This window comes from Notamacropus eugenii, chromosome 5 (assembly GCF_028372415.1).
Source record: "Notamacropus eugenii isolate mMacEug1 chromosome 5, mMacEug1.pri_v2, whole genome shotgun sequence".
Taxonomy (NCBI): domain Eukaryota; kingdom Metazoa; phylum Chordata; class Mammalia; order Diprotodontia; family Macropodidae; genus Notamacropus; species Notamacropus eugenii.
Window position 1 is genome coordinate 2,411,322 of NC_092876.1, and position 23,679 is coordinate 2,435,000.

General features: G+C 41.9%; 1 protein-coding gene and 1 long non-coding RNA gene across 2 annotated transcripts in view; one reads left to right on the forward strand and one right to left on the reverse strand.

Annotated features, from left to right (window-relative positions):
* Nucleotides 1-23,553, forward strand: part of LOC140508067 (uncharacterized) — a 48,308-nt gene extending 24,755 nt beyond the window's left edge. Inside the window, exons 5-7 of the mRNA XM_072615792.1 lie at nt 2,676-2,802; nt 3,658-3,759; nt 4,751-23,553. Coding sequence (XP_072471893.1) covers nt 2,676-2,802; nt 3,658-3,759; nt 4,751-6,462 — 1,941 coding nt within the window. The 3' untranslated portion in view covers nt 6,463-23,553. The remainder of the gene's footprint in view (nt 1-2,675; nt 2,803-3,657; nt 3,760-4,750) is intronic.
* On the reverse strand, nt 5-17,066 carry LOC140508117 (uncharacterized). Its single transcript, XR_011968295.1, has 3 exons — nt 16,932-17,066; nt 1,751-10,573; nt 5-960 (listed from the first exon to the last, which is right to left on the reverse strand). It is a non-coding gene; the product is annotated as an uncharacterized lncRNA (long non-coding RNA).
* Nucleotides 23,554-23,679: the final 126 nt, after the last annotated feature.

Genomic DNA, 23,679 nt, shown 5'->3' on the forward strand with positions numbered 1-23,679 from the left:
AAACTGTCTCTCAGGATTTTTATTCGTCACATGCTGGAGGATGCCCTGGTTGGATGTCCCTTGGAGGACAGTGAGCTGGGGACTATTAAGAGGGGGCAGCCCAGACAGGGAGGGGCCTTTGTGTCCATGAGGGAGATTCTGGAGGAGGATCAGAACCAGCCTGTCTGGCCCCTACGGTGGGCTGGGGCCGAAGGAGGCTTCTCTTGTGCTTCAGGCTGGAATGACATGAGGGCCTTTGTGACTGGCTGGGGGGTCTAGCTGTGGCTGAGGGAGAAGGTTACTCAGTGGGGGCAGGGAGAGAATAAAAATTCAGGGAGGATGCAGCCTCCCCTGACCAGGGGCTGATCGGCCATGCTGGTCTGCTGCCCAGAGCCCAAGGAAGGAGCCAGGTGACTCACTCCTTAGCCCCGGCTTCCAGACCAAAGCCATCAGGCAAGTGCCTGCAGTCCTGTGAGCTAAATGAGCTTCTCCTCTGTGGGGTGATACTCCCAGGGCAGAAAGGGAGCAGATGATGGGGGAGGGAGACAAAGAGAGTCAGGAAAGACCCTCCGTTCAATGAGAGCTGTCCCCGAGTGGAACAGGCTGCCAGCTCCCAGAATGCTGGAGCCCTTTGGGCCCCTTGGGAATTCATCTTTGGGTAGGAGACGGGCTGGCGATCACCAGGGGGCTCCCTGGGGCTCCAGCTTCTCTCGGGGCTGGACCGGGGACTCCCACTTTGGCTCCATGACTTTCAGCTTCCTGTGTTTTGGCCTGGGAGCCAGCATCGTTTGGTAGCATTTTGCAAAGTTCATTTTCGGATGTTTTGTGGTGGCTGTTGTTGCCGTTTGCCTTTTTTGTAGTCATGGTGTGTGTTTTCTTGGCTGTGCTCACTTTACTGGGCATCAGTTCATGTGGCTCTTTCTGTGCTTCTCTGGATTCATCATATTTGTCACTCCTTTATCAATAATATTCCATCTCATTCTGCAACGGAGGGACATCTGTTTTGTTTCCAATTCTTTGCTTTCACAGCTTTATGCCAGAGATTAAAAGCACCAAGGAACTCGGCTTCCTCATTAATGTTTTACTGCCTTTAACATTCAAATAAAAAAATCTTTATCTGAAGTGGGACTAAAGAAAAGTAGCATCCTAGGACAGAGAGAAGGGAGGGGGAGAAAGAGGAGAGAAGGGGAGAGAGGAGAGAGGAGGGAAGGGAGAGAAAGAGGAAGAGAGAGGAGAGGAGGGGAGGGGAGGGGAGGAGAGGACGCCTGTCCTCCCAGAACAGTGAGAGAGCTAGGATTGGCTTCTCTTCTTCATTTTCTACCTTAATCTTAAGGTAAGGTTTAGCATGACTGGTGGAGCGTGGTGTAAGAGGCTGGTCTAAGCCTTGTTTCCACCAGCCAGCTGTGCAGTCTCCCAGGCAGGTCTCATCAGAGAGAGAGAGAGAGAGAGCTCTTTCCCAAGCCACTTCTGTTTGGGGGTTTCTCCCATGCTTGGCCATCGAGTCCCATTCTTTTTGATTTCCCTTGTCTCATTCCCTCTCCCCTCCCCTGCGTGGTCAGTCTCCCTGCTCCCTTCCCTCCCCTTGGCTGTCAGTCCCCACAGGCTGCTGCAGGTACAAATATGACTATCTCTCCCTGGACTCACCTCCCAGGGCTTTCCTGCATGCTGACTGTGTGCCAGGCCTGGGATGCCCTCCATCCACCTTCCCCTTCTCTGCCCCTCACAGCCCCTGATACCTCCTCCTCCGGTAAGCCTTGCCTGATCTCCTTACCTTCTAGGGATCTGCTCTCTCTCCTTGTCTCTGCTTTTCATGGTGCCCTTTCAACAGGGTGTTCTGACTGCTTGCCCAGTGCCTGGCACCTCAGAGGTGGCTCAGATGCTGCCATCCCCAAATGTGGTCATCATTGTGTGTGGCTGTCTGCTATTACGTTTATGCTTTGCAGTAATGGAGGTCTGTGGTTTCTTCCTGCTGGTGTTTATGCAGCCCCTGAAACCAAAGCTGAACAAATGCCCCTGGCTGGGGAATCTGCCCTGGTCCATCCCAGCCTGCAGGGCCCTGTGTGGGACTGGGTCACTGGACGGTGGCCGGGATGAGGGGTGATGAGACACTGTGTGAATATGTGTGGATATGTGCGTGTGTGTGTGTGTGCATGTGTGTGTATCCTGCTTGTTTCCCTCCTGTGCTGTCTCAGCCATCCTGGGAAAGGCTGGGGGAGATGCAAGAGGGAATTAGGGGCTTGACAGGGAGATTGGGGGGGGGTGTTGTTAAAGGAGCTGGCTGGCTCAGGACTTTGTCACATTCTTGGCTTTGGTGGCTCCTTCCCCCTCCCCCCTTTGTGACCTTTATGGGCCTTGTCTAGCCATTTCTTCCTCCCATTCCACACCCCATCAAGGTGGCCATGCCAGACCTTGGGTCAAAACAGCTTTGACTCATCCAAGGCCAGAAGACAAATACCAATTTGTAGTGTGGCTGTGAGGGTTGGCATGTTGCTTCTCTAGTGATAAGATGCATGTGCGTGTGCTGAGGGATGCCTTGGGACACCCATGGCCAGGTCAAGCTGTGCTGGCCACAGCAAGGGGCCCTTCCCCACAGGGTGGGGAGACTCGGCTCCCTGTAGATTCTGCCCTGTTCAGCGTCCCCCGTGATGCAGAGGAGGGCCCATCCTGGGGTGATGCAGAGTGGGTCTGTGTTTTAGGAGTCAGTGACATTCAAGGATGTAGCTGTGGCCTTCACCCAGGAGGAGTGGACCCAGCTGGACGCTGCGCAGAGGACCCTGTACCAGGACGTAATGCTGGAGAACTATGAGCACCTCATCTTCCTGGGTAAGGACAGCTGACAATCAGTCATTAACAGCCATCGACTGAGTACCTACTGTGTGCCAGGCCATAACAAATGCTGGGCATATAAAGAAAGGCAGAACCAGTCCTGGCCTCAGGACCTCCAGTCTTGTGGGGGAGACAGCATATAAGGCACCAGACACACATGGAGAGATGGAAAGGAGGCCAAGGTGATAAGAGAGCCCACCCTGGGAATGGCTCCACATGCTAGGTGGGTGACTTGGTCTTGGCTCCCAGGAATTGGAGATGGGGAGCAGTGACACGGTGGAACCTGCCCTTGAGGTTCTGCAGGGAAGGGTGTGAGTGACCCACCTAAGCCGCCCAACAATTACGTGCTTCAACTTACTTACCTGTAAAGTGAGGGAGTTGGCCTGGTTTTTCTCCAGTGCCCCTTTCTGCTCTACATCTGCAATCCTGAGGCATGGAAATCAGTGAGAGGAGGGGAAAGATTGGGTGACTCACTGGGTGGGGAAGTGGCACTGAGATTGTACCTCATCCCTTGGGTGGGGGGTCTTCACTTCTCATTTACTCATTTGGGGCATGGTGTCTGGAGGATTCCCTGGAGTGATGGGTTCTTGGCACATGAACATCTTCTTCCATCCTTTCTGGCCTTCTTCCTGGGTGAAAAGTCCTGTCATGATTAGAATCCAGTACCCCCATTTCCCCTTGCCCCCGTGCATGCCCCACCTGCCAGACTGCACTTCTTGTCTCCTAAGAGCCTTTCAGGGGCTCTTGGGACCATCCTCAGGGGGCTTCCCCATCAAGCGAGGACTCTTCCTTAGAGTGCTGTAGGTGCCCGCCCCTGTGTCCAGAGCTGTGTCCACCTCTGTTCTCTTCCAGGTGCGGGCTTTCCTGTTTCCAAACCAGATGTGATCTCCCATTTGGAGAGAGGAGAAGTGCCCTGGATGCCAGAGCAGAAGTTCCCAAGAGGCCCAGTGGCAGGTGAGTGTTGAGAGCCAGGCAGCGCCTTTGAGAGGTCAGAGAGGTGGTGTGACCACAGGCCAGGGACAGCCTCTCTGAGCCAGCCTCAGTTTCCTTGTCTGTCAAACAGGGATGTCTAGAGTGCCTCTGGTGTGGCCCTGGTGCCCTGGCGTGATTGCTTTTATCTTCACAAAGCTGGGGAGACCTCCCTGTTGGCTCCTCCACCTAGCCTGCGTCAGTGTGCTGTTGGTGTACTTGTGCACCCTGTAGAGGTGGGATGTGTTTTTGATGTTGTCATTTTTAGGCTCCCAGCCTTTCTGTCCTCATCTCCACAATGGGGGCTTAGAAGTGTTGGCTGCAGAGGCCCTTCCCGGCTCTGTGTGTTAACATGATCTCATGTTCTTGATGATGTCCACTTGTCTCTAAGTCTACAACATCCCCTCTTCAACCAGCCCAGAAACTTTACCAAAGAATTGACATTGGTTTTCCAAGGCTCTTTGTAATCAGCTTTTCTTTGAGTACTCATGATGCCTCTGTTTACTGATCATTTCTGAATTTTGGGAAGAGACTAAACAGACCTGCTGACCCAGCTCTCTTGTTTTATAGGCGAGGAAGGTGAGGCACAGAGAAAGGTTGAATGATTTGCCCAACATAACATAGGTGGTAGAAGGCAAAAACAGATTTTGACCCAAGCCCTGTGACCCAATTCCTGTGCTCTTTCGATTATCCCAGACTGTGGACCCCCCCCCCCCCCGCCCAACTGTTTCCCCTTTTTGAATTTTTGGCATCTTCCCAACAATTACAAGTAAAGATTCTCTGATGTTCCTTTACTGTCTTCAGTCCCTGAAAAGCGATTCATTTAGTCTTGGTTGGGGGGTGCAGTATGATGAACACCTCGTGCACTCTTAGAAGTCGGTTTTAAATATCTTCTTCTCAGTGCAGGAGACAGAGTGTAGAACTGTTCTGAAGGTTTCTTCCAGCACCAACACCAACACTTCCTTGTTTCTTTCAGATTTCCTTGATCAGGAGAATAGGTGTGAAATCACGGATTCCGCTCCAATGCAGGGAATTTGGATGGAGGCATCATCTAAGGAGGAACTTGAAAGCAATGATCCCTGGGATTCTAAGATGGGGGAAGTTTGGGAATATAATGTCCGGTCGGAGAGGCAGCAGGGCATCCAAGAGAAGTGGCTGGGACAGTTAACAGTTGCTTACAGAAACTCTTCTCAGGTGAAAGTCAATGGAAGGAAAACACGTAGGAGAAGTTTCAGTCAGAGTTCAGTCCTTGATCCCCAGCAGATTGTACCTGGAGCAAAATATCTCCACAAATATGATACCCTTGGAAAGAGCTTCAAGCAGTTTTCAGACATAATTAGACATACAAGAATATCCTTTGAGAAGAAGATTTGTAAGTACAATAAATACAGAAAACCCTTCAATTATCACTCAGACTTCATTCATATTAATGTAGAAAATACTGAATGTGAGTCATATGAATGTAATGAATGTGGGAAAGTCTTTAGCCAGAGAAGATACCTTAACGTACATCAGAAAATTCATACTGGGCAGAAACCCTATGAATGTAATGAATGTGGGAAAGCCTTCAGCCAAAGGGGTCACCTTAACGCACATAAAATTGTTCATACTGGACAGAAGCCCTATATTTGTACTGAATGTGGGAAAGCCTTCAGTCAGAGGGGGCACCTTAATGAACATAAGAGTATTCATACTGGAGAGAGACCTTTTGAATGTAATGAGTGTGGGAAAGCCTTTAGTCGTAGAGGAAGACTTACTGAACATCAGAGAATTCATGCTGGAGAGAAACCTTTTGAATGTAATACATGTGGGAAATCTTTCACTCGGAAGGGAAGTCTTACTGACCATCAGAAAATTCATGCTGGGGAAAAGCCATTTGAATGCAATGAATGTGGTAAATTCTTTAGCCGCAAGAAATCCCTCTTTTATCATCAGAGAATTCATACTGGTGAGAAACCCTTTGAATGTAATGTATGTGGTAAATGCTTTAGCAGGAGGGCAAGCCTTACTGAACATCAGAGAATTCATGTTGGTGAAAAACCCTTTGTGTGTAATGAATGTGGGAAGGCCTTTAGCATCAACTCCAGACTTACTCTACATCAAAGAATGCACACAGGAAACCAACCCTTTGTGTGTAATGAATGTGGGAAATCCTTTAGCAGAAGGGAAAGCCTTAATGTACACCAAAGAATTCACACTGGAGAGAAACCATTTGAATGCAGTGAATGTGGGAAAAACTTCAGCTGGAGGGGGAGCCTTACTGAACACCAGAGAATTCATATTGGAGAGAAACCATTTGAATGTAGTGAATGTGGGAAGAACTTCTGCCATAGAACAACCCTTGTTTATCATCAGAGAATTCACACTGGTGAGAAACCATTTATCTGTAGTGAGTGTGGGAAAGCCTTTAGCCGGAGGGTACATCTTACTGTACATCAGAAAATTCATACTGACGAAAAACCCTTTATGTGTATCGAATGTGGGAAAGTATTCCGCCGGAGGGGACACCTTAATGGACATAAGAGAATTCATACTGGAGAGAAACCTTTTCAATGTAAAGAATGTGGGAAATCTTTCAGCCAGAGGGGAAACCTCACTAAACATCAGCAGATTCATACAGATGAAAAACCCTTTGAATTCAGTGAATGTGAGAAGGCTTTCAGTTACAACTCACACATTCTCCAATAGAGAACAAATCCTGGAGAAAAGCCCTTTTAATTTCACGATTCAAGACAAGTCTTCATTCAGAGGGGACCCTCTAATAAGCCAGAAGCAATTCACATGGGAGAGAAATCTTTTGAATCTAAAGAATGTGTGAGAGCCTTCAGCCAGGGTCACTGTGTCCCAGAAATTCATTATTCCACAGCCAATTTGGGGATTGACCTCTCCGAATTTAGCTAAGTAGTTCCTAGGATGATTGTACTCCCAACTCTTTCCATCTTAGTGAGAACTCATGGCCATCTCCATGCCTTGATCAGAGTAGGACTTCAGTGAAATCCAGACAATTCATACTGAAAAAAAATAACTCTTACAGATGTAATGACTATTAAGAACACCTTTGAGATTTAATTCATCTATCACCAGAAATTTTGTTCTGTTATTAACAAATGCTGCTTAGAAATAATATGGGAAAAGCTTCATAAAGAGTTGTCACATGTCAGATACCAGACATTCCAAATGGCAGAATTTGTCACCAGCCCACAGAATCACAACATTTCTGATTTGGAGTCCATCTCATCTAACACATACCTGAAAAGTGATCCTTTCTACAACGTAACTTGCAGTCTTTGCGTAAAGACCTCCAGTGAGGTCTTCAGCCACTTGGAACTGCCGTGAAAGAAGCTCTTTTCATTTTTACATGGCTCTAGTTGTAAGAGTTTTCTTTCTATCAAACCTTCATTTACCTTTATTTAATTCTTGCCCCTCCCTTCTAGTTCTCCCTCTTTGGAATTGAAGTTTAATCCACCTTCCACATGAAAGCTTACCAGATACTTGAAGATAGCTACTAAGTCTTCAAGTCTTCCCTGCTACCTAAGCTCCCTCTACCAATTATTTTCTTTTTCTAGGCTGAATAATCCTCAGTTTCTTCAACTGATATGGCATGAACTTTATGCCCTTTACCATTCTGGTTTGGTTTCTTTGGACATTCTCCTCCCTAAAACATTCTCAGAATAGAATCTAATAATCTTGACTTTGTCTAAAAAAGACACGTCCTAGTGGATCTGTTGCCTCCTAAGTTGTATTTTCTGGAAGTGATGCTTGGAAACATTCTTCGCCTGGGTTACACCCCAAGGATAGAGGGAGACCTGGTTTCAAGTCCTCCCTCTGATATATACTAATGAGCAAAACCCAGTCACTCATGCCCTGAGCAACCATCTTAAAACAATTAAACCCATGAGAGCAGATGGGAAGAGGGGATGACAACAGACTCCCAGAGTTATGGAGTGAATGAGTGAATCATGTGAATGATGAAACAGCAAAGGAAACAGAGAGTAGAAACCCAGAGAGCAGCATCTCAGAGACCTACAGAGATCATACGAGGATAACCAGAAAGACACAGGTGCTTAGTAGTGGCATCTTTCAAAGAAATGAGGAAAGTTTTCATTCATGTTAAAAGCATTTATGAAGTACCTACTCTGTGTCAGGCACTATCTAGGGGCTTGGGAATATGGAGATAAAAATGCATCAGACCCTCCTCTCAAAGACCTTATGTTTTTCTGCTGAGGGTAGGAGGGGGGAGGAGAACAATGGGCACACAAATAATACAAAATATTTCCGGGGGGGGGGGGGGCGGAATTCTCTCACAATTGAGAGAACCAGAAAGAGCCTCTTATAAAACGTGGCTTTTGAGACGGGCCAGGGTGAGAAAAGAGAGCATTTCAGGAATGGGGGATGGTCTTCAAAATGTGTGGAGGTGGGAGGTGAATGTCATGGACCAGGCCTATGGGACTGGAGCAGGGTGTGCTTGGTGAATTGTCTTTTGATTGCTTGACCAGCCACTGCCAGGAAGTTAGCACCATCCACAGCGACAGGAAAGCTGCTGTTTGTGAGACACACTCCACCAGTAGTTGATGGCCATGTGTGTCCCTCACAGTGAGGCAGAGAGAGCAAAAGGGACCGCTTATTACAGAGCAGTTGGTGGTACAAAAAGAAAAACAAACTATGATTGTTGAAGAGAATGTATATCACAAGTTACTGTGAATAGAAAAGCAAGGTGCCTGTGGTAGTGTAGTTAGGTGCACAAAGCCAAGAGGGACTCATGCATCGCTTGTGAGACGAGATGAAGAAGGGGAGCACATGTCTTTGTGCTTTCAATGGGAAACTATTGAAGTCCTCCTTTGAAGCAGGTAAGCCTTTTGTACCAATTAAGGGGGAAAAGGAGACACTACTAGAAAACACGTGTTGTAAACTGGTCCCAAAATCCATGCTGGGCTCATACAGAAGAAAAATAGCCAATACAGAACAAAGTGGAGTTAGTTATGTCAACTGTTAACACATCATCCATTAAAAACCTACTTTTAATAGATTCGATCAGCCAGGACAGATGGTGCCATATGGGGAAAGGTGTGAAAGCTGAATAGACGGGTTTGCATTTGATTCTAGATTGGCAGTAGGAGGCCAATGGAACTATTTGAGAAGGAGAATGCTGCTTTGGGAGCTGTGTGTTATGAATGTCTGGTAGCTGTGTGGTGGATGAATCAAAGATACAAGAGGCTAATGAGAGTATGAACCAGGTTTGTTGTCCTGTGAATGGATGGAAGTCAAGGCACCAGGCATTTATTACTATGTGCTAGGAGACAATGGAAGGAGACAAATGGGAGAGCTACTGCTGTGGAGGATTAGGACTAAGATAGGGCCATTGGATTTATCCAACAATCACTGATTATACTGGGGAGGGCAGTTTCAGTAGAATGGTGAATTTGGAAGCAATTTCAAAATCTTGAGAAGTGGACAGGATAGGAAGCATGATCTAGAAAGATGGCTTTTTATAGGAATTTGATCTTGAAAGGGAGAAAAGATGTAGATGAAAAAGTGAGAAGAGATGGTAGGATCAAGTGAAAAGTTTTTTGTTTGTCTTGTTTGAGTATTACCTGGAAACAGGTGTGGTGCAGCCACTTTGAACTGACTCAGCTGATGGTTAAATTTTCCTTATAAGCATTAACTTTTGGGAAATCAGCAAATGCAAGTCAGGGCTTGGTTTGTTGTTTTGTTGATTATCTAGACTTAAGAAAGTAAACTGGAGAAGGGAATGGCAAACTACTCCAGTATATTTGTCAAGAAAACCCATAGGCAGCATGGCCTGTGATGTCATGGAAAGTCCAACATGGTGGAATGACTGAACAAGAAGAAAGTAATGGAGATGATCAAAGGGAAATACTCCTTTAGGTGATGAGAAGACATGAGATTACAAGGGGTAGAATTTGTTTTAGAGGAGAAGGAACACCTTTTTGTTAGAGATAAGAAAGATAGGGGCAGCTAGCTGGTGCAGTGGATAGAGCACAAGTGCACGAGTCAGGAGGACCTGAGTTCAAATCTCACCTCAGACACTTGACACTCACTAGCTGTGTGACCTTGGGCAAGTCACTTAACCCTCATTGCCTCCTCCTGGGTCATCTCCAGTCATCCTGATGAATATCTGGTCACTGGATTCAGATGGCTCTGGAGGAGAAGTGAGGCTGGTGACCTGCACAGCCCTCCCTCACTCAAAACAAAGTCAAATGCAAGTCATGTCATCATTTCTATGATGTCCTGGTCTTCTTCAGGCAACGAAGGATGTACACACATGCATAGAACAAAGTTAAGCAGAGGATGAGATGAAAAGTTGAGGGAGAAAAGGGGAGAAAAGCAAGTTCATGCAATGTGGCTTCTATTTCCTTGAGGCAGTTAGGTGGCAAAGTGGATAGTGCTGAACCTGAAGCCAAGAAGGCTTGAGTTCAAATCTAGCCTTAAACACTTAGTGTCTTGCCCAGGGTTACACAGCTAGGAAGTGTCTGAGGCTCATTTTGAACTCGTGTCTTCCTTACTCCTGATCCAGTGCTTTGTCCCCAGTATATTACCTAGCTGCCTCCAGGAGAACAGAGAACAGTTTTAGTTGGAATGGGACAGAGGCAGAGAATCTGCTACAACCCCTAGAGTACCAGGCCACCTGCTCTGCCCTCATTTTGGCTGTGAGAGGTTGGCCTTGGTTTGCCCTACTCACCTTCATCTTGACTGTTAGGGCCAAATGTTCCATCTTGCCAAGGTCTTTTTGGATCCTTAAGCCAGGTATCCAGGAGAATCACCCTCTTATCTTTGTCACCTGAAAGATTAAGTACATATACTTGCCCTAATGCTTCTAATCACTCCATTAAAAGCACCATCAATGGCTTCTCTTTGGTTCTGGCCATTTAAGCCAGTTCCCAATTTGCTTAATCAATGAGCCATGTCTTTCAATCTCTTCTACGGTGAAAGCCTGAGATATCTTATCCCACCTACTAAAGGGGTAGTCTACTAAAGAAACAATATCTGACTTAGAACAAGTTAATTCTATCAGATATTTAAAAAGCAGTGAATACCTACGCTATAAAATTGTTCTAAGTAATTTAGAGTGCATAATATTGAATGTTTTTAAAAATGATACTGATACCCAAACCAGGAAAAAATAATGTAGACAAAGAATTGTAGACCAGTCTCACTAATTAATCCTGATTTTAAAAGTCTAAAATGTTAATAAGGAGACTACAGCAATATATCCCAAAATGTTTACTTTGGCCAAGTTAGATTTACACCAGAAATCTGAGGATAGTTCAACATTAGAGGACAATTAGCATAATTATGCAAACTACAAAAACTACAAGACTATATCAACAGAGAAAAAAATCTTTAAAAAGTACATTATTGCTTACCAGTCACATTACCTAGGGGTTTATGGTACTAGAGGAAATAATAAAATTCACCTGGTGGTACAAAAGATCTAGGATCTCAAAGAAAATAATGGGGTAAAAGACAGAATTGAAGGGGGGTTAATGTTACCAGATCACATACGATAAAGTGGTATTGTCACATTCAAATAGCAACAGTGCCTACTATGTGCCAGGCACTGTGCTAAGTGCTTTACAAATATTATTTCAAATATTTCTCATTATCTCATATCAACTACAAATTAATATCCACATTGCATTGTATTTTTATTTTTAAAAATATTTCCCAATTTCATCTTCTGGTTCTAGCAGAAGGAGTTTTTCAGGCAATGAGTTGGATACCCCTGCTATCAAGAAGTAATTACCAAGACTATTTTCCAAAGAGTAGAAAAGTGGATCTGGGCTCTTGGGTTGATTGTATCTTGGCCCAGCCTGTTCACTTGCTTCTAAGTCCTGCTTGTCTAACATGAACAACTTCTATTTTTGAGATTAGCTAACTGCTTTAGCTGCATACCATAGAAGTTTTAGCAAGTTTCTTAATTTCTTACTTTTTTTATTAATGTATTTCTTATTTCTAGAATTTGTTCTCTGACTCATTCATTATTGTGGATGTCATTATTTTGGTCAACACCTAGTGCTTCTGTTTGTGTTTACATATTTACATATACAATTATATTGTAGTCTATAAATAAGGAAGACCTAAATTCAAACCATTCATCTGATAGAGATCACCTTTGTGACATTAAACACCTTATTTAACCCTGGTACTGGTGATCTGCTGTTATAGAGGGAACTTCTACCCTGGGTGTTCTCTACACCATGAGTGTCAAGCATATGACTACAGCACTCCCCAGCAGCCTGAACCAGATTAAAATATAACTGGAAAATATTTAACACAAAAATGCAACAGGACAGAGACTATATTAATATGTGGTTTTCTAAGTAAATTTGTGGTGCCTATTTCTATTTGAATTCAACACCACTGCTTCATAGCAATGAAATCACAGTGCTTATGCAAAATTTGTAAATATACTGAAAAAGATGTTTGATAATTCTCCATTTTTACACTTATTTATGATTTCTCTGTGCTAGTGCATGTTCAGTTTTTGGTAAAGGTGTGCCAGGTGATGAGAAGTACTTACTTTAAAAATATTCCTTGTGCAAAGTAGCCATAAAGTCTTTCAAATCTAATTTTTTTAAAAAAAATCTCTTCTGCCATTTTCCTTGTCTAACTTTTAATTAGACTTCTGAAGTTCTGAAAGAGGGATATGAAAGTGCCCTATAATTTTATGTTACTTTTAATGTCTTTTTGTAATTTGGTTACTCTTTATTCAGAAACTATGGCAGCTAGTACATAAATATTTAGTAATGACATTGTTTTATTGTCTGTGGTGCCTTTATGTGTAATCTGGTCTTCCTATTTACATTTTTTGGCATTGTCAGTTTTTATTATTGTCTTGTCTAAAATGTAGATTACAATTAAAAACAAAGAATCATCTAAATCAGTACAGTCTCTTCCAGCCTGTCTTTTTCATTGTTATCTTAAATATGTTTATTTTATGCAGCAAGTTATTTGACTTTGGGTTGTTATTGTTGTTGTTTTTAATTAATTAATTTTTAGTTTTCATCATTCATTTCCACAAGCTTTTGAGTTTTAATTCTTCTCTGCCCCCCTCCTCGTCCCCCTCCCCAAGACAGCATGCAGTATGAAATAGACTCTACATATACCTTTATATTAAACATTTTCACAGTAGTCATGCTGTAAAGAAGAATTAGAATCAGTGGGATAAACCATGAGAAGGAAGAAACAAAATAAAAAAGAAAACAAATAGAATGCTTCGATCAGCATTCAGACTCCATAGTTCTTTCTCTGGATGTGGATAGCATTTTCCATCATGAACCTTTTGGAGTTGTCATAGAGCCTTGCATTGCTGAGAGGAGCTAAGTTTATCAAAGTTAGTCATCATATGATATGGCTGTAACTGTGTACAACGTTCTCCTGTTTCTGCTCATTTCACTCAGGATCAGTTCATATAAATCTTTCCAGATTTTTCTGAAATCTGCTTGCTTATCATTTCTTATGGCACAATAGTATTCCATTATATTCATAAAATACAACTTGTTCAGCCATTCCTCAATTGGTGGGCATCCCCTCAATTTCCATTTTTTTTGCCACCACAGAAAGAGCTGGTATAAATATTTTTGTACATGTGGATCTTTTTCTCATTTTTATCATCTCTTTGGGATACAGAACTAGAAGTGGTGTTGCTGGGTCAAAGGCTATGCGCATTTTTATAACCCTTTGGACATAGTTCCAAATTGCTCTCCAAAATTGTTAGATCAGTTTACAAATCCACCAACAATGCATTAGTGTTTCAATTTTTCCACATCTTTTTCAGCATTTATAGTTTTCCTATTTTGTCATTTTAGCCAGTCTGATAGGTGTGATGTGGTACCTCAGATCTCTTTTGATATGCATTTCTCTAATGAATAATGATTTAGAGCATTTTTTTTCATGTGACTGTAGATAACTTTAATTTCTTCAATATGAAAACTGCCTGTTTATATCCTTTGACCATTTATCAGTTGGAAATGACTTGTATTCCTTTAAATTTAACTCAGTTCTCTATATATTTTAGAAATGAAGCTTTTATCAGAGACACTGGTTGTAAAAATTATTTTCCAGTTTTCTGCTTCCCTCCTAATCTTGGTTAAATTGGGTTTTTTTATACAGAAACTTTTAAATTTAATGTAATTAAAATTATCCATTTTGCATTTCATAATATTCTCTATCTCTTGTTTGATCACAAATTCTTCCATTCTCCATAAATCTGACAGGTAAACTATTCCTCACTTTACCAGTTTGCTTTTAGTTGTCAGCCTTTATATATAAATCTTGTACCCATTTTGACTTTATTTTGGTATATAGCGTAAGATATTGGTCTACGCCCAGTTTATGCCATACTATTTTCCAGTTTTCCCTGCAGTTTTTGTCAAATGAATTCTTATCCCAGAAACTGGGGTCTTTGGGTTTATCAAACAGTAGATTACAATAGTCATTGACTACTGTGTCTTGTGTACCTAATCTATTCCAGTGATCTACCACTCTATTTCTCAGCCTGTACCAAGTGGTTTTGATGATTTCTGCTTTATAATATAATTTAAGATCTGATATGGCTAGGCCACCTTCCTTAGCATTTCTTTTCATTGATTCCCTTGATATTCTGAAGGATTTATTATTCCAGAAGAATTTTGTTATTATTTTTTCCTAGCTCTATAAAATAATTGTTTGGTAGTTTGATTGGTATGGTACTGAATAAGTAAATTAATTTAAGAAGAATAGTCATATTGTTATATTATCTTGGCCTACCCAGGAGTAACTGATATTTTTCCAAGTATTTAGATCTGACTATTTGTGTGAAAAGTGTTTTGTAATTGTGATCATATAGTTCCTGGGTTTCTTTTGACAAACAGACTCCCAAATATTTCATAATGTCTACAGTAACTTTAAATGGAATTTCTTTTTTAGATTTTTTGCTGTTGGGCTTAGTTAGTAATATATAGAAATGCCTATAATTTATGTGGGTTTATTTTATATCCTGCAACTTTGCTAAAGTTGTTTATTATTTCAAGTACTTTTTTTAACCAGATTCTCTAGTATTCTTTAAGTATATCATCATATAGTCTGTAAAGAGTGATAGCTTTGTTTCTTCTTTGCCTATTCTAATTCCTTCCATTTATTTTTCTTCTCTTATTGCTAAAGCTAATGTTTCTAGTACTGTATTGAATAACAGCAGTGAAAATGGACATCCTCGTTTCACCCCTGATCTTATTGGAAATGCTTCTAGCTTATCCCCATTACATATAATTCTTGCTTTTGGTTTTAGGTAGATGGTACTTAATCATTTTAATGAAGACTCCATTTATTCCTATGTTGTCTAGTGTTTTTGATAGGAATGAGTGTTGTATTTTCTCAAAAGTGTTTTCTGCATCTGTTGAGGTAATCATATGGTTCCTGTTAGTTTTGTTGTTGATATGGTCGGTTATGTTGATAGTATTCCCAATATTAAACCAGCCCTGCATTCCTGGCCATAATGTATTATTCTTGTGACCAGTTGCTATAATCTTTGTGCTAATGTTCTATTTAAAAATTTTGCATCTATATTCACTAGAGAAATTGGTCTATAATTTTCTTTCTCTATTTTGATTTGATTCTTCCTATTCCTTGATCTCCTCTTTCTCTATTTTATTCGTGTAAGCATTTGGAGATATAAAACTTTTCTGCATCCCATAAGTTTTGTTGTGTTGTCTCATTATTGTCATACTCTCGGATGTAGTTATTGTTCCTATGATTTGTTGTTTGACTCACTCATTCTTTGGGAATAGATTATCTAGTATCCAATTAATTTTTAGTTTATCTTTCCATGGCCCTTTATCATGTGTAATTTTTATTGCATCATGGACTGAAAAGAATACGTTTAATATTTCTGCCTTTCTGCACTGGATTGTAAGGTTTTTATGCCCTAGTATGCGATCAGTTTTTGTGTAGGTGCCATGTACCACTGAGAAAAACTTTTATTCCTTTCTGTCCCCATTCAGTTTTTTCCAGAGGTCTTCCATACACATATCTGACTTCCAAAATTCTATTCACCTCCTTAACTTAGTTCTTGTTTATTTTTCAGTTAGAGTTATCAAGTTCAGAGAGAAAGAGGTTAAGGTCTCCCGTTAGTCTAGTTTTTTTTTGTCCTTTTCTTCCTGTAACTCCCTTGGCTTTTCCTCTTAAGAATTTGGATGCTATGGCACTTGGTGCATATATGTGTAGTAATGATATTGCTTCATTGTTTGTGATGTCTTTTAGCAGAATATACTTTCCTTCCTTATCTCTTTTAATTAGATCTATTTTTGCTTTTGCTTTGTCTGAGATCAGGATTGCTATCCCTGTTTTTTTTTTTTTTACTTCACCTGAAGCATAATATATTCTACTCTAGCATTTTATCTTTACCCTATGTATATCCTTCTGTTTCAGACATGTTTCTTGTAAACAATATATTGCACAATTATGATTTTTAATCCATTCTGTTATCCACTTTGGTTTTATTGGAGAGTTTATCCCATTCACATTCACAGTTATGATTACTATCTGTGTCTTTCTCTCCATCCTATACCCCCCTCCCCATTTATGCTTTTCTTTCTCCTCTCTCCCTTTCCTTCTTCTCTATAGTTTCCTTTTGACCACTGCCTCCCTCAATCTTCCCTCCCTTCTCTCAACCCCCCTCCCTTTTCTTTCCCTTTGCCCTTGCTACTTCTTCCCTCCCTCCTATCCCTCTGTCTCTTTTCTTTCCCCTTTCCCCTCCAACCACCTATTGGGCAAGTTAATTTTCTATACCTAACTGAATATGTTATTCCTTCCTTGAGCCAAATCTGATGAGAGTACATTTCAAACAATGCTCATCTCTCTCCCTTCTTTCCCTCTATGGCAATATGGCTTTGTGCCTCTTCATGTAATATAATTTAACCTTTTCTCCTCCTCCTTTCCTCTTGTCCCATTACAATTCTTTTTCACCACTTAATTAGATTTTTTTACCATCACATCAAAATCAACTTAAACCCACCCCCTTTGTCTATGTATTTCTAGGTGATATAATGAAGTTACAGTTCTCAAGAGTTATAAGTATCATCTTCCCATGTAGGGATGTAAACACTTTGCCCTTATTGAATAACATGGTTCCCACCCACCCTTTCCTGTTTACCTTTTACCTTTTTATGCCTCTCTTGATTCTTGTGTTTGAAGATCAAATTTTCCATTGAGTTTTGGTCTTTTCATCAGGAAAGTCTGGAAGTCAACTATTTCATTGAATGTCCATGTCCTCCCCTGAAAGATTATAATCCAAGCTTCTTTGCCTTATGGAATATTATATTCCAAGACCTCTAATCTTTTAATGTAGAAGCTGCAAGGTCATGTTTAATCCTGACTATGGTTCCATGATATTTGAATTTTTTCTTTTTGACTGCTTCCAGTATTTTCTCCTTGAACTGATAATTCTGGAATATTCCTTGATATTTTCAATTTGTATCTCTTTCAGGAGGTGATAGGTGGATTCTTTCAATGCCTATTTTACCTTCTGGTTCTAGGACCTCAGGGCAGTTTTTCTTGATTATTTCTTGAAAGATGTGCTGTCCAGGCTCTTTTTTTGATCATGGCTTTCTGGTAGACCAATAATTCTTAAGATCTCTCTTGCATTTATTTTCCAAGTCAGTTGTTTTTCCAAAGAGGTATTTTATGTTCTCTTCTATTTTTTTTATTCTTTTGATTTAGTTTGACTGCTTCTTGATGTCTCACAGTCATTAGCTTCCACTTGCCCATTTCTAATTTTTAACCAATTGTTTTCTTCAGTTAGTGTAAGGGGTGCTGACCGCCACACCATCTGGGACGCCACACTGACGGACATCAGGTAAACTGAGTCCGGAGCAGGGAAGGGTGAACAAGATGGCGCTGGTAGGGACGGCCCCACCCCTGGTTTGTTTTTGTCACTATAGTTCCAGCTTGTGTTCATTTCTATAGTTTCGGGTTTGTTTATGTGTGTTACCATGGTTCACTGGGCTGGCTGGCAGAGACTATATAATCAGAGTGCTTGCTTGAATAAATCGGAGTTGCTTCACTGACCCACTCTCCTGCCTCATTCTTTTACTCGGGAGCTCCACAGGAGGATGAGCAGCCTGCTGGCCAGGCATAAGACTTGCTCCTCTCGGTAAGCTATGCTGTCTCTATAGCAACTTGGCACCCACCAATGTGGGGCCACAAGCAGGGGGAAGGAGCAGGAAGCTCAGCCAAGGTAAATTAGGTCCCTTAAGAAACTCAGCTGAGGGAAATTAGGTCCCTCAGGAATCTCAGCTGAGGGAATCAGATCCCTCAGTATCCCCCAAGTGAGTCAGGCTCTCCAGAAGCCTAGACAGTGTACAGGAGCTATCAGGACAGGGTCAAAGGCCAATACCTGAGTGAGACAGGAAATGGTAGCCTTTCTGCCTCACCGAGTCCTCCGGAAAGCGGATCCAAGCAGTGGATGCAGGAGAAGACGTGCACATTCAGCTCGGTGAAATGAGGTGTAACCGTGAGTAAGATTGAAATGGGGCAAAGCTCACAAAAGTTGAGTCAGGGTCATTACACATTCTTTCTATATAACATGCTGACGAATGTGTTCATAGAAGATGGTGGCAAGGCAGTGCAAATGAGAACATTCACCACATCCTCACAGACAGCCCCGTCAGAGTCAGAGAGTAGTACAAGGGACAATAGCCCAGAAAGGCAGCCAGCACTCATATATCTAAACTTAGAAGAGAGATGGAAGAACAGACAGATGGTGCAGAATTTGCAGGACAGTGTTAAAGAGCTAACTGATAAACTGAGAAACCTACTGAAGAAAGAGAAAAGACACCTCAGAGATAAGGCTTTGAAACTCCCAGGTGAAAAGGAGGAGACTAGGCGCTGCTGGACTTTGTTCCAGAGTCTCCCTCACTTCCATTTGCAGTTTCACAACTTTTTCTTTCAAAAACATTTTTAAGGAGTGGCCACAGATGTGAAATTTTCTTGAGTAAAAGTTAGAACCATCAAGATTTTTATTTTACTCTATAATCCAGAAATGGTGTTAGAGAAAGCAATTTGTAATCTGAATTTTGTTAAAACTAAAAGATGTTGGAAAAGTTATGTTATTTAGAAAACCAGGTATTTTCACCTTTGCCTGTTAAAAAAGTCATAGCTCAAAAGCTGCTGTTTTAATGCTAAACCAAAAATTGTTAATGGATTACTATGTGTGGAAAGAAATGAATGGAGTAATAATTTATTTAGACTGGTTCTGTCCATTCAGAACAGTCCTCCTATATGCTTGGGGTTGGCAGGCATGGGATCCATGCCAGTTCCTTTTATTTTGTAAAACTGCCAAAGCTCCTTTCATGTGGATATGGCCATCAGTCCTAAGAAAATTGTTTGGCTTGTATAATTCATAAATAATGAATGTGACTTGCTCAAAAGTTGTAACAATTGGCTTTTATATCAGGACAAGTTTTAAATTTGAGAAAGAAGGATCTGAAATGAAATCTCTTATGTATGTGAGTCCGGTTATGTGCATTGCTTATTTCAACTCCATGGGAATACAAATAACTGTATTGGGCTTTAAGTTGGGATTAGTGAAATTTGCTGTTTAAGGTAAAAGCATTTGGGACCACAAATAATTTTGTTTAAGTTTGAATTTGGGTATAGTCGTCTGCATTAAATCAGTATCTGAAAGAGTATGCCAGAATTTACTCAGAGAGACTGTGATCCTTCATCCTGTACTATTCCATAAGGTCTCTCTGCTTAGATACCTGAGTTTCAGGTATCCAGGGCTTGTGGATGGTCGATTGGTTTTCCCTCCTTACCAGCTACCAGCTTTCTTTGTGAAAGTGCTGTGGGCTGTAGCTGAAACTTGGAAGGTACCCAAAAGTTACTCAAATCTCCCCTCTTTTCTAAAGCCACATGAGCAATTAAGTTGGATTCTCTGTGTTAGGGTATAAAAATTGTGCTTCAGTTTTTGTAAGTTGCCTCCCTCCACCAGGTGGAAGGACGTCCCTTTCTTGAGAATTGTAATATCACCTATCACCCTCTGAATCGTCAAGTTCCTCGTGCTGGTTAAAGACCTAACCCCTCCAACGTTGGGACCCTGTGAGGCAGGGTCAGCTCTATGTCCAGTCTCAGCAGGAAGCAGTTTCAGAAGCTGAGACCTTCATCCCTTATCCCAAAATATGTTGGGTCCCATCTGCTTAAAGGGAGACAGGGTGGAGTGCTTGAGTACATGTACTTGGACCCCAGAATTCAGGCCAGGTAGAAAGGATGAATAGAACCCTGAAGGAATGTATTGCTAAGCTTAAGGCTGAAACTGGGAAGACCAAAAATGAGATGCTTTAAGTGTGGAAAAATAGGACATTACCGGGGGGAGTGTAGAGACAATGCAGAGGGAAGAAAGGGACTCCAGAACCAAGGGAACAGAACACCATTTAAGAGTAAGCCAACCACACCCTGTCCAAAATGTAAGAAAACAGGACATTGGGCTTCAGAGTGTAGGCCATTCCCTCCTCTCAAGGGTAGTGCTCAATATTTATACATGCAGACGGGCATCCCTCCAGCCCAGGAGACAAGGAGGGGCTACTGGGAGGACGCAGAGACGATCCCACAGGCCACTTTGGAATTCAGGAGGAGGTACCAGACACTCAAGTCAGTGCCATACAGTCAAAATTAATTAGAAGCCTAGGGAATTTCCTGATACCTCCATGCACAACAGTATGATTACCAATAGAGGAAATATACATCAAAGCAAAGCAAGAGATTATCATTTCTGCACCAGCAAATGCTTACACAGGCTTACAGGCTGTAGTACAGCAACCACCAATTGGTACCTTACACAAGATCCTGATGTGCAACTCTAACAATGTGGAGGTTGAGGTTGATAGAGGGCAGCCAGTAGCACAATTGATACAAATGAATCATAACATAGAACAAACAATATATTGGACTCAACAAATTGGCAATCAGAGACCAATGCTTACTATACATATAGAACGAATACCTAAAACAGGCCTTGTTGACACCGGTGCAGACAGAAGCATATTCCCTTTTTCACAATGGGAATCTCAATGGCCTATAGGAGAGGAAAACAGTGTATATGGCATAGGAGGCTCACAATGGGCCAGGGAGGTGGCCAGACCACTACGGTGGACTTTTGAGGACAGATCAGGAAAATTTTGGCCACAAGTATTGGAAGGGCTTCCCATAATACTATGGGGAAGAGACCTGTTTACACAATTAGGGGTATTAGAGTGGATACACTTGAAGAGACTACACAACAGGTCTTGTGTCCCTTACTGTGTACTAGTTGCACAAGTGGTTTACAAGGCAATTCAGAGAGTGAGGAAACTGATAGGAAGAGATCCTGATGCCATCTACTGTAGATACACTAAAGAACAAGTAGAGAAATGCTGTACAGAATACCCAGAATGGCAAGTCATTATTAATCAAAACTTCAAAACAGGGAACATAAATAAGGCTCTAAGCATATACCAGGAAATACCATGGACATGGGCTGAGAAACACCATGACACTCCGGTCATAGAAAAGAATGTATTTACTGATGCCACAAAATTAAATAGAGCAGCCACATATGTATATCAAGATAAATGGTTGCAGGTATATGATACTCCGTTCTCATCCACCCAAAAGAACGAACTATTTGCGGTCTGGAAGGCTTTAGAAATTGATGAGTCTATCAATGTCATTACTGACAGTAGATATGTAGCCACACTTATACCAGACCTAGAGACTGCCTACATATCAACTCAATTAGAAATTGGACAGTTGCTAGCGGAAGTCCAAAACACCATAAGAGGACATATGTTCCCATTCCACATTTTACATATAAGATCACACTCCAATCTACCAGGGCCTCTCGCAGAAGGAAATGAGGTTGTGGATTGAGTAGTGTCAGGAGGTGTATACTAGAAACCACTGAGGAAGCTCAGCAGGCTCACAATAAGTTTCACATATCAGCAAAATCATTAAGACATTTATATAAACTTACTAAGAAAGAGGCCCGAAAGATTGTAAAATCATGAACAGCATGCATTCCTTTCCAGCCACTGATGCCATGCAGAGTGTACAATCCTAAGGGATCACATCCTAATGATATCTGGCAAATGGATGTGACTCACATAGCTTCATTCGGGAGGCTTAAACATGTCCATGTGTCTATAGACACTTTCTCCGGTTTCATCATGGCTACTCTACGTACCGGAGAGGCAGTCAAGGATGTGTGTAGTCATATGCTTCAATGTTTTGCCACCCATGGCATCCCATGACTATTAAAGACTGATAATGGCCCAGCATACACTGCTTCGGCCTTCCAAAAATTTCTCTCAGAATTTGGAATTTCTCATGTGACTGGGATCCCCTATAACCCCACAGGACAAGCCATAGTAGAACGTGTGAACCGCATCATAAAACAGTATGTCCAAAAACAAAAAGGGGGAGCTTCGGGACCCAGGTCCATGGCACATGAACAATTAAAATTGGCACTTTACACTATCAATTATTTAAAATTCAATGAGCATGGTTTTATGCCTGCCATGAAATATATGGTCAGATCAGGTAGACCACCAGATGATTTTAAGAAAAGATTGGAATGGAGCCTCCGGCCATGGGACAGACAGCCATGTGGCGAGATCAGGAAGGGCAATGGCATGGACCACATACCATACTAACTTGGGGCAAGGGTTATGCTTGTATCTTTACAGGAGACAAGGAGATCTGGGTACCAGTGAAAAGACTACGGGTCGTACAGCACCAGGAAGACATCACAGGGATTCTGCCAGAGAAAGAAGAAGAAACTACAACACCTGAGCCATGAAATTAGTCACCTGCATCTTATTGCTTCTAACAGTGAGCCAGGCCAAGGACCAGTATTGGACCTTTGGACATTAGTAGATATTTCAACTTTACAGGACTGGTGAAGGGCTATCCTTGGTGTTTGTACAATTATGTATCAGTGGGATTTAGGGAACAATTGAAGATTGATCACGAATTCTACCAGGCCACTCTAATGTTAAGAAATGATGTAATAGCTATTGGGGATGAACTGCAGGCCATAGAAATACAATTGGCTTTAAGATGTGATTACAGATATCGTCATTTTTGTATGATGAACAAATTGTACAATGATACTGAATTTAATTGGGAAGAAATAAGAGCTCAGTTACATGGTTTAACACTCACCAATGTTTCAAGTGAAATGAAACTGTTGGAAAAATTGGCATTGGATATAAATACTCAAGGGACAAAAAAGTTAATACCTGAAAATTTTGTTTCAGACATGATGCAACTTTTTGGTCATTCCACCTCATTGTTTAATTGGCTAGGTCCATTGTTGTCAGGAAGTATTGTTATCTTGATTGTTATATGTCTCATACCAGCATGTCTCAAATGTGCCCTATGAACTGTAAAAGATACAATGAAGATGCTTACTGAAAATCAGTTCAAGCTGAGAGATGTACAAACCTGTGAAGGTCATCGGGTCTAAAACAAAAAGGGGGAGTTGTAAGGGGCGCTGACCGCCACACCATCTGGGATGTCACACTGACGGACATCAGGTAAACTGAGTCTGGAGCAGGGAAGGGTGAACAAGATGGTGCTGGAAGGGATGGCTCCACCCCTGGTTTGTTTTTGTCACTATAGTTCCAGCTTGTGTTCATTACTATAGCTTCGGGTTTGTTTGTGTGTGTTACCATGGTTCACTGGGCTGGCTGGCAGAGACTATATAATCAGAGTGCTTGCTTGAATAAATCGGAGTTGCTTCACTGACCCACTCTCCTGCCTCATTCTTTTACTCGGGAGCTCCACAGGAGGACGAGCAGCCTGATGGCCAGGCATAAAACTTGCTCCTCTCGGTAAGCTATGCCATCACTATAGCAAGTTAGCTTTTGTACC